Below are 10,865 nucleotides of genomic sequence, written 5' to 3' on the forward strand. Positions count from 1 at the left end.
ACAGTTGAGAACATAAAGCCTTTCGTCTAGTCCAAAACAATGACTTCAACAGCAAACTGGCTACTTTTCTCCCAGGAGTAACCTGCGTCCAGGGTCTTCTGGGACTGTTCACTTTGTGGGCACAGCTGGTTGGCTCTGTCTGTGTTTAGCAGCATCACTGAGTAGTGATAGTCATCTTTTAACAGTGTACGATTCGATTATTTTTGGTATATACTAATAAGAGTCATGCAACCATTACCAGTACCCAATTCCAGAACATTTTCCCCCTCAAAAAGAAATCTCCTATTGAGTTAGAGAGAAGGCTCAGAGGTTAAGAAAACTGACTATTCTTCCAGAAGTCCCAAGTTCAATTCCCAGCAACCACATGGTGGCTCACAATCATCTGTAAGAGATCTGGTGCCCTCTTCTGCTGTGCAGGCATATATGCAGACAGAATAATAAATAAAAGAATCTTTTAAAAAAAGAAATCTCTTATTATTGTAATCTCAGTTCTTAAAAGAGTCAATAGTTTGAGGCCAGTCTGAATTATACAGTGAGATTTTCTTTTCTTTTTCTGAGCCAGGGTTTCTCTGTGTAATCCTGGCTGTCCTAGAACTCCCTCTGTAGACCAGGGCTTGCCTCAAACTCACAAGAGATCCTGCCACCACCAACACCACCACCACTAGGCCAGTGAGATTTTCTTTAAAAAGGGGTGGGGGTGCTAGGACTGTAACTTGATTGGTGGAATGCTTGCCTACCATGCAAGAAGCCCTGGGATCCATTCCCAGAAACACACAAACATGGTGGCTCCTGCCTGTAATCCCAGAAATTCAAGGTCAGTCTTACCACAGAGCCAGTCTGAGGTCAGCCTGAACTACATGAGACCCTGTCTCAAATGAGGGGCAGAATAGATATAGATGCCCATATCTAATAACCGTGACTCACTGTACTGACTCCTACTCCCACTGGCCTTCATTCTGTCTCTACTAACTTGCTGATTCTAGGCAGTTATTGCAAATCGTGCCGTAAGTTACTGTCTCCCGGGAAGGGCCTGCTGCACTTAGCATCCTATTGGTCTAACTGTGGTTCAGCATGCACCACGACATCTCTTTTGTACAACTGTATTATATCGACACAACACATTCTGAGTCTGTTCTGATGACATGAGGCTGCTTCTCTGTCCCAGCAATGAATCATGCTGGGAACATGCTTGTGCTTCCGTGTAGATGACTCAGCTCTGAGTATGCACCTTAGCGAAGTCCAAGACCACATGGCCAAACAGCTTTCCTGAACAGCTATAACACACGCCCGCCATTAAAACAGGGAGGATTTGCTTTTAAGATTTACTTATTCTGCTGGGTGGTCATGGTGCACGCCTTTAATCCCAGCACTTGGGAGGCAGAAGCAGGTGGATCTTTGTGAGGCCAGTCTAGTCTATGAAGCAAATTCCAGGACAATCAGAGCTGTTACACAGAGAGAACCTGTCTCAAAAAAAAACCAAAAAAACAAAAAATATTTACTTATTTTATTTGTATTAGTGGTTTTTTTGCCCATATGTACATATGTATGTGCACGGCATGCATGTTTAATGCCCATGGAAGCCAGAAGAGGGCATCATATCCCCTGGAATTGGAGTTGAGAGTCAGCATGTGTACTATGGTGGTGGGAAAAGAATCCCTGAGAGGTCTGGAGAGCAGCAGGTACACTCTCCAGCCTCTGCTGTGGTTGTTTTTTTGTTTGTTACAGACACAGGTTTTTATGTAGCCCAGACCAGCTTCAAAATCACTACATAGTGATTACCATGAACTGACTTTCCTGCCCCTACCTCCCAAGTGCTGGGATTGCAGATATGTACCACGATGACCTGAGATGACAAATCTTTCTTAAACTTGACTTAATTAAAAATAAAATGTGGGAGCTGGGCATGGTGGCACATACTTTTGATCCTAGCACTCTGGAGGATGAGGCAGGCCTAGTCTAGCAAGCTCCAGGCCAGCCAGGGTATATAATCACACTTTGTCTCAAATGGGGAGACTGTGGCTCAGTAGTAGAACACCTGCCTAGCATACACAAGGCCCTGGGTTCAATTCCTGGTAAAAGATGAGGGGAGAGCAAAACAGAGACTGCTAGTGACCCCCAGCATTGAAGCAAGATCACCCCAATTTGATGGTGGTCTCAGCAGTAAAACCATATATTCCAAAAGAAAAAGATGGGACTGGAGAGATGCTTAGTGGTTAAGAGTACTTCTTGCTCTTGCGGAGAACATGGGTTTGTTACCCAGCATCCACAGTGGCTGATTGCTGTTTATAACTCCTGTGAGACTCTCTCTCTCTCTCTCTCTCTCTCTCTCACACACACACACACACACACACACACACACACACACACACACACACACTAAATACAAATATTTTCAAATTGCTGGGCAGTGGTGGCACACACCTTTAATCCCAGCACCCAGAAGGCAGAAGCACGCGAATCTCTGTGAGTTCAATCAAGGCCAGCCTGGGCTACAGAGTGAGTTCCAGGACAGGGTACAAAGCTACAGGGAAACCCTGTCTCGAAAAACCAAAACCATAAATAAATAAATAAAATTAAAAAAAGAAAATGATGACGAAGTTCCAATCAACACAGAAAACATTAGAAATTAGATCATTTTATTCCTCTAAACCTTCCATCAGCTTGCTTTCAACCAGGGTCCTAACAAAATCACACAAAGCCCAGCCCACGGGGCTCCTCACCCTCACCAAACCTTCCCAACTAACTTCTCAACATGCCCTTTTCAGAGATATTTGCTGGCTCTGCTCTTCTACAGGATGTCCAAGCAGTTTATTTCATTTGACTACATTACAAGAGACTTGCAAGCACTCCTGCATTATTCTTGCTAAAACAGAGATCTGGTAAATTTGTGCCCTCCCTAGCAGAATCACACCCAAATTGTTTATTCATTGTCATGTAGTACAAAGGAGTCATATTTGCTGAATCAATAAAACACTTAATAATTTAAGATTTCCTATGTTAAGTCATATAGAACTGCTAATACTCAGTAATTTTTATAATCTTACAAATGGAGAGTCTTTTGAGTATTAAAGACAGACTCTTTTTAAATTTATTTGTTTTTATTTTTTATGTATGGGTGTTCTGCTTGCATGATGGCTGTGTACTGTGTGCATGTCTGGTGCCCACAGAGGCCAGAAGAGGGCATCAGATACTCTGAAACTGGAGTTACAAGTGGTTGTGAGCCACCATGTAAATTCTAGAAATGGAACTTGGGTTCTCTGAAAGAGTAGCCAGAGCTCTTAACCCCTGAGCCATCTCTTCGGCCCAGGACAGAATTATTAAATTGAACAAAAATAAGTAAATTTCATCTTTTAAAACTGACAAGTAGAACTTTTTTTGTTTTTGTTTTGTTTTTGAGACAAGGTTTCTCTGTGAAACATTCCTGAATGTCCTGGAACTCGCTCTTGTAGACCAGGCTGGCCTTGAACTCAGAGATTTGCCTGACTCTGCCTCTGCCTCCCAAGTGCTGGGATTAAAGGTGTGGGCCACCACCGCCTGGCACAAGTGGAACATTTTTTAATTGAAGATACATGGATGCTAGAACAGATTCAATCCTACAATGTATCTACTGAATAGCCACAAAAATGCACAAAACCAGATAAAACTCTTGATAAGAAAAGCTGACAATCTATACATTTAGCACTGAAAATTTGACTTTAAAACCTTAACAAAGCTGGGCACGGTGTGCATACCTGCCATCCCTACAGAGGCAGGGTCAGGAGTTCAAAGTTATCCTTAGTTACACGTGGAAATGAAAACCAGCTTGGCTACAGGAGACTGCCTTACAAAATAAAGAAATATACTGAGTGTGGTGGTTATACACCTGTAACCCCCAGCACTAGAGGCATCAAAAATTCAAGGCCAGACTTGGTGACTACATAGTGAGTTTGAGTTTGGCCTGAGCTGTATAAAACCGTATATCAAGGAAGGGGAGGGGATGGGAGAAGAAGAAAAGATAAGCACTAGAAACTTGATAAAATGACCTTTTGAAGAACTGTCAGGCTCCCTAAATATCTAGCAGTGCATGCTGCTTTCCAGGAGGATGGCTGGACCCAGCATGTGCTGAGTGTTGTATCCGCATTCATAGCTTTGAATACAACTATAGTGACAGGGTAGTTTTTCAAATACAAGTTAAAATTTGATGACTTCTTATGAGGAAGTAGTAAGTAAGTAATGAAGGCATATTTGAGATGAAATTCTGAAGAACTCAAAAGACAAAGGGCTGGCTAAATGACTCATCCAGGAAAGGCCCTTGTCACATAAGCCTGGTGACCAGTTCAGTCCCCAGGACCCACATAACCAACCCCAACAAGCTGTGCTTTGACTTTCATGTGTGTATGGAATGCATATGTAGATGTGCACTCACACACAATAATAAAATGTAATAAATTTTTCAAAATTCAAAAGACAAGAATAAAACCAAGATGAAAACAACAACATTGAGGCCTGAATTAACAGAACAGTCTATATGTCAGCTCTGCCCCACTCAAACAAGAAATCAAACACATGAAGCGCATGTTCAAGTCCAAGACTACTGAGAGTTCCAGGCCAGCAAAGCAGGGAAGGCTCTAATATCACATATATAGTCAGGAAGTCGTGGCGCACACTCTATAACATCACATATACAGTCAGGAAGTTGTGGCGCAAACCTCTAATTCCAGCACTTGGGTGGCAAAGACAGGTAAAATTTTAAGCTTGAGGACAGCCTGGTCCAGGGAAGCCAGGGCTGCACAGAGAAAAGCTCATATATTCTTTTTTTAAAAAAATTAATATTTAATGTACATGTACATATGCACATACATGAATTTTATGTGCCCCACATGGACGCAGGAGCCCAAGGAAGCCAGAAGAAAGTACTAGATCCTCTAAATCTCAGTAGGTGGTTGTAAGTCACAATGCAGGTGCTGGGGGAACTGAACCTTGGTTGTTGTCTGCAAAAGCAGTAAGAGCTGAGCTTTCGAAATCTCCAGCCCCAAAACCCCAACATACATTCTTCTTTCTAACAAGTACTTATGAGCTAACTATCAGTTGGGCTGTGGTGGCACACACCTTTAATTCCAGCACTTAGATCTAGGCAGAGACAGGCAGAGCTCTTAGAGTCCTGCCTGATCTAGAGAGCAAGTTCCAGGACAGGTTTTAAAGCTACAGAGAAACCCTGTCTCAAAAAACAAAACACAACAACAACAATAGAGAGAGAGAGAGAGAGAGAGAGAGAGAGAGAGAGAGAGAGAGAGAATTATTTTGTACAGAAATAGGCTGGAATATAAGCAAAGTTCAAAAACAGAGCAAACCTGGAATACAAAACAGTTTTTACCAAAAGATGTCTTTCCAGTTTGAAGATAGAATCACAGAGCTGTCATTATTTTGGCTACATTATGGGTCTAGAATACCCCCCCTACCCCCAAATGAACTGGACAGGAAAGAGTTCCAAGAGCATGGATGAAGTAGAACAAGCTTCTGCAAGGATGCCTGCCACATTCATTTCTCCAGATGATCCAGGAAACAGCTAAATGTGGACTTAAGGTGCCCCTAGCCAGGTTAGGAAGGCTTCCCAGAGTTTGACAAGTTAGTGAAAAGCCACAGGCATCAAATTGTTCCACGTAATTCCACAATGCCAAGACTCAAAAATAACCAAGCACAGAAGGACAAACAAGACTCTAGGAATAAAAACCCAAAGCAAAAACAACAGATGGCTTAATACCCAGTCCCAGACTGCTGTTTGCAGTACCCAGCTCTTCTGTCTCTGCTGCAGAGGACAGAGCCCTCACAACCCTCAGAGGAGACTTCTAGCTAACTGGAATCTTGTTAGTTTGAGCCAAAGAGAAGCACTTGTGGAGTTTCAAAGTGGGGCAGGGAAAGGCATGTACAAGTAGTCAACATCTGAGAGCAAGGTGCCGAGCCAGGAGAAGCTAAGGGTGCCAGAGCCCCCTTCCCCAGACCTCTCAGCACCTCTGCTGTGGAAGGTTTCACTAAGCTCTCCACCAGAAACAACTCAGTAGTTTCTATTTTCCTGACTGGATACAGAAATGATTTAGACTTCAAACACTAGAATTATCAGACCCAAATTTGGAAATCATGCTTACCTAGTTTGAAGAAATAAAATTCAGGGAACAGAGACTTTCAAGGACAACAAACACATAGAATTCCCAGAACAGGAAATTAAGATGAGGCAAATTAAGAACTGTGGTTGAACAGCAGCTCTGACTGTGACTGGAAAGTTAGGGGAATGGAATGGGAGGAAGAAGTTATCCAGAAGACGGCAGAAAGGGGGAAGTAGAAATGGAGAGAGAAAAAAGACTGCAAAGGCTTCTTCTTCTTCTTGTTGGGGGAACACTGAGACAGGGTCTCACCATGTAGCTCTGACTATCCTGGAACTTACTATGTAGATCAGGCTGGCCTCTCAGAGATCTGCCTGCCTCAGTCTCCTGAGTGCTTGTAATTAAAGGCGTGCACCCCACCTGGTAAAGACTGCAGATTACCACATAGTTTATAGAAGTAGCATCTGAGAGCAACATCTGAAGACACAAAGGCTGAGCAAATTCCAGTTCACTGTCTCAAGAAGTCCAAGTGACCAAACCAAGAGAAAGACAATCACCCATGCCCAAGCACACTAAGACAACCCAGAAGTCTTGCATGTGTGCAGATGTGCTTTGATCTCCCAATACCAAGTAAGGGAGCCAGACAGACACAGAAGAAGCATTCTGAGGCTGGGAAGTCATCTAGGAAAGTGTGGGGGTGTTGAGCAGGAGCAGGGGTAAGAGGTCACTAACTACTAAGTAGCATGAAGTTAAGACTCAGCTAGGATCATGAGTTAAACACAACTAAAATAATCTCAATATTCCCATATGTCTGAAAAAATTACATGTGCAAACAATTTTGCAAATGTTCTCATTGAAAAAGAGCTAAAACTGCAAATCTAGAATTCATTCTAGGTGAATTTTACAAAAACATTTTTGTCTTTTTAAAAAAATAATTTGAGGGCTGGAGAGATGGCTCAGCAGTTAAGAGCACTGGTTGCTCTTCCAGAGGTCCTGAGTTCAATTCCTAGCAACCACATGGTAGCTCACAACCATCCGTAATTAGCTTCTGCCCTGCAGTGTACATGCAGGTAGAATATTGTGTACATAATAAATAAATAAATCTTTAAAAAGTAATTTGTTTAATTTTATGTGCATTAGTGTTTGACTGCATATCTGTGTTAGGGTGTTGGATCCCCTGGAACTGGACTTATAGACAGTTGTAAAGTTGCCATGTGGGTACTGGGAATTGAACCTAGATCTTCTGGAATTAGCAGCCAGTGCTCTTAACCACTAAGCCATCTCTCCAACACCCATTTTTTTTCTGATTGACAGTCTCATGTAACTCAGGATAGCTTTAAATTCACTAAAAAGTAGCCAAGGATGGTCCTGAACAACCAATCCTCCTGTCTCCACTTCTCAATACTAGGACTTCAGGTGTGTGCCATCACGACTGGCTTCAACTTTTGAGTAGTTATTTCTACATCAGCCCTGGCTGTCCTGGAACTCGTTATGTAGACCAGGCTAGTCTCAAACTCATAGAGATCTGCCTGTCTCTGCCTTCTGTGTGCTGGGATTAAAGGTGTGCGCCACTACTGTCTAGCAAAATCTAAGATCTGAAGATCAATTCTCCAATTCTTTCCAGCTACTGTTCACAAGAGCTGTGGAAACAATCCCCTAAAACACATTTTAAGAAAAAATTGCAAAAAGAAGGGAAAAAAATTTAAAAAAAGGAAAAAGAAAAAAGAAAAGAATAAAATTGCAATCAGATGTGGTGGCACATTCCTTTAATCCCAGAGGCAGTCTGAACTCTGTGAGTTTGAGGCCAGCCTGGTCTACAAAGAGAATTCTAAGACAGCCAGGGCTACACAGAGAAACTCTGTCTCGAAAGAGAAAGAAAGAAATAAAGAGAGAGAGAGAGAGAGAGAGAGAGAGAGAGAGAGAGAGAGAGAGAGAGAAAGTATACCATAGCTACTCAGTTCAAGGCCATTCTGGGATAAATGAGAATTTCCCAAAATGAATGAATGAATGAATGTGGAGGAGAAACAAAAAGTTTTAATACTTTGCCTAAACTAGTTACAGTGACTTATTCCTATAATCCCAGCATTAAGGAGTCTATTGAAAGCAAACCTAGGGAACATAGTGAGCTTCATAGTGAGATTTTGTCTCAAAAAGAAAAAAATTTGAAGAAAAAAAGAAATTTACCTAGTAAATTCAAGGCCTTTGGTTCAATTCCCAGAGCCCTGAAGTTAAGAGACAGAATGAATTTAAGACATCCACAAATACAGTTTGAACAAAATAAAAATGACTTACACTTTAAAAAAAAAGAGCACAAGGAAACTTTCACAAATCTGTTTTTTCCTTCTATCATGTGTATTCTAGGGCTAGAATGCATGTTCACAAGCTTGGCAGCAAATGCTGAGCCATCTCTGCAGCTCAAACAAAATTTTTATCAAAGAGTTTTCCAGTAAATTCAGATATATTTCTTAAGCTATGTGTGTATGTGTGGGGTGTGTGTGCTGTGTGGGGTGTATGCTGGTGTGTGAGTGAGTGAGTGAGTGAGTGAGTGAGTGTGTGTGTGTGTGTGTGTGTGTGTGTGTGTGAGAGAGAGAGAGAGAGAGAGAGAGAGAGAGAGAGAGAGAGAGAGAGAGAATGTACCCAGGCAGAACTCAAACTCAGATGATCTTCCTGCCTCAACATCCCAAGTGCTGGAATTACAAACGTGAGCCACCACCTGAGGCTTACTTTTTGAGCTAAACAGGTGTGAACAAGTAACGGAAAGGTAAGGCTTGCTTCCTATCAGATTCCTATGCAGAACAAGCAGGCTGCTCCAAGATTCAGGGAAGATGGGGAAAGAAAGCAAACCACGGGGAGGCCTATGGAAAACAAGTGTCCCTCAGACTTTCTCCTTCTCTGCTCAATTTCACAATGTCTTACATGAGAACATTCTAAACCAAAGGTCTTGAAGGCACAAGATGTAAACTCTTCCTGATTTCGCAGAACCCAATTGAATGTGAATAAATAAACAAGACCCCCTCAGAAACTGCTATTACTGTCAGAGACACTGGAAACTTTAGATTTAATGACACTGAAGGGAAAGGTTTTCCCGAAGAGTAGTGTTATTACTGAGAACCACAAAGACGTCGGCATAATTTCAAGAGTAAGGCCATGGGAAGGATATCACTAAGAAATTAATTTTTTTTCAGAGAAATAACTCTAAACAGAATTACCAAAAACAAAACAAACAAACAAAAAAACACTAGTACAGTTCACAGAAGACCCTAGGAAAAAGTCAAGCTCTAGAAACTGCCAAAAAGCAAGCTTTGCAGCTGGGTTCCTTTCATAAGCTCTCAAGTGGACAAGGGCACTCACTCGAGGAGGGTTTCCAGAGGGAAGCCTCCTCTACAGCGGGGTGAGCCCGCGACTTTCAGTAGCTCAATTTCCTCAACAACCAAGACAGCTGTTCTAGAAAACAGTCCACCTCATCTAAAGCCTTCAAGTTACACAACTGGAGAGAAAGGAGGTGCCAAGATTAGCAGAGACCAAATCAGGGTCAGATGCGAGCGAGCGACTTAGCTCTCAGTTTAGCACGCCTTCCTCCGCTGCTTTCCAAGGGCCAAGAACCCTCCCCGCTGTTCTGAGAGTTCTCTCTGCGTGGGGCAGAGCCAACCCGGACTACTTCAGGGATGAGCCGGGACTTCTCCAGTCCAGTTCCGACCCAGGTCATTTCTCCTGGGGTATTAATGTTCCCGTCCTCCTCTGGGCGGCAGCGTAGCTGAGCTGCCCTGCCCTGCACACAGCAGGCATTTGCTGAAAACAGCTACGCTTCCTTCACATCACTTTCAAAGACCACTCCGTTTTTTCCTTCACTGGCTAAACCATACCCTACACAAATCATACTCCCATGTCAAAACAAAGGGCTTCCACTCTTTCTGGATAAGGGGTAGACATACTTTGCTCCTCTCTGCATGCTTCAGCTTCTCCCGATTATACAAATTGGAACAGCTGCTGGAGCAGGCAGCAGGGCCTAAACTATTGTTTGGGGCACAACCTTAAAGCCCTCGACAAGTGCTAACAGCCTGAGGGGAGTCACTCTGAGAAGGAAGAAACTGAGAGTCGAGGGCCCAGCTTCGCTGCCACATAATCAGGAGACTAGACGGCGAGAGAGCGCGCTCGCCAGCCCTCGGGGCTACTTTCACCCGCGACGTAACTCCCTCTTAGAACGGCTAGTGCCTGAAACGCCAAGGCCACCCCAGCAAGAATGGCTGCCGCGTTTCCCCGTCCCAAGCGCTGCCTTTTGTACAGCCGATCGCAGCTAAAAAGACTCGTAAATCAACTAGAGAGGAAGCCCCTTTCCCCTCTCCCCCAGGCTGGTGCGCCGGGTCTCCTCCAGCCGCTCGTCGGCAGCGAAAGCACGCGGCGGGACCCCGAGCCCGCGGCGCAGGCCCCGGCAGGCGGAGGCAGCAGCGCCCCTTACCTCATGCTGTAGGCGCCGGCGCCCAGCTCCTGCCCGATGCCCGACAGGCTGGAGTCGAAGTCTTGCACCAGCCCGGACTCGATCACCTCGTCCATCCTGAGCACCCAGGCCATCTTCCGGCCTCGCCGCCGGCCCGCGCAGCGCGGCCTCCGGGTCCGGGGCTAAGGCCCCCGAGCTCCGCGGGCGCGTCCTGAGGGAGGGCGCGGGTGAAGCCTCCGGCGGCGCGGCGAGTGGTCACCAGCGGCGGCCCGGGACGCGGCCGAAACGAGAGAGGCCGAGGCCCAGCTGTCAGGGCACAGCGCGCCGGCCAGCAGCTGCAGCGGGAGCGACCG

At 44.5% G+C, this 10,865-nt stretch overlaps 1 protein-coding gene across 2 annotated transcripts in view; it reads right to left on the reverse strand.

Moving 5' to 3' along the window:
- Window positions 1-10,865, reverse strand: part of Ubp1 (upstream binding protein 1) — a 49,458-nt gene extending 38,593 nt beyond the window's left edge. Inside the window, exon 1 of one of the 2 annotated variants that reach the window (XM_087905188.1) lies at window positions 10,534-10,865. In XM_087905188.1, coding sequence (XP_087761314.1) covers window positions 10,534-10,646 — 113 coding nt within the window. In that variant the 5' untranslated portion in view covers window positions 10,647-10,865. The remainder of the gene's footprint in view (window positions 1-10,533) is intronic. The other variant, XM_087905187.1, reaches the window with a different exon arrangement.

The sequence above is a fragment of the Myodes glareolus genome, chromosome 4, assembly GCF_982192425.1.
Source record: "Myodes glareolus chromosome 4, mMyoGla1.1, whole genome shotgun sequence".
Classification (NCBI taxonomy): Eukaryota; Metazoa; Chordata; class Mammalia; order Rodentia; family Cricetidae; genus Myodes; species Myodes glareolus.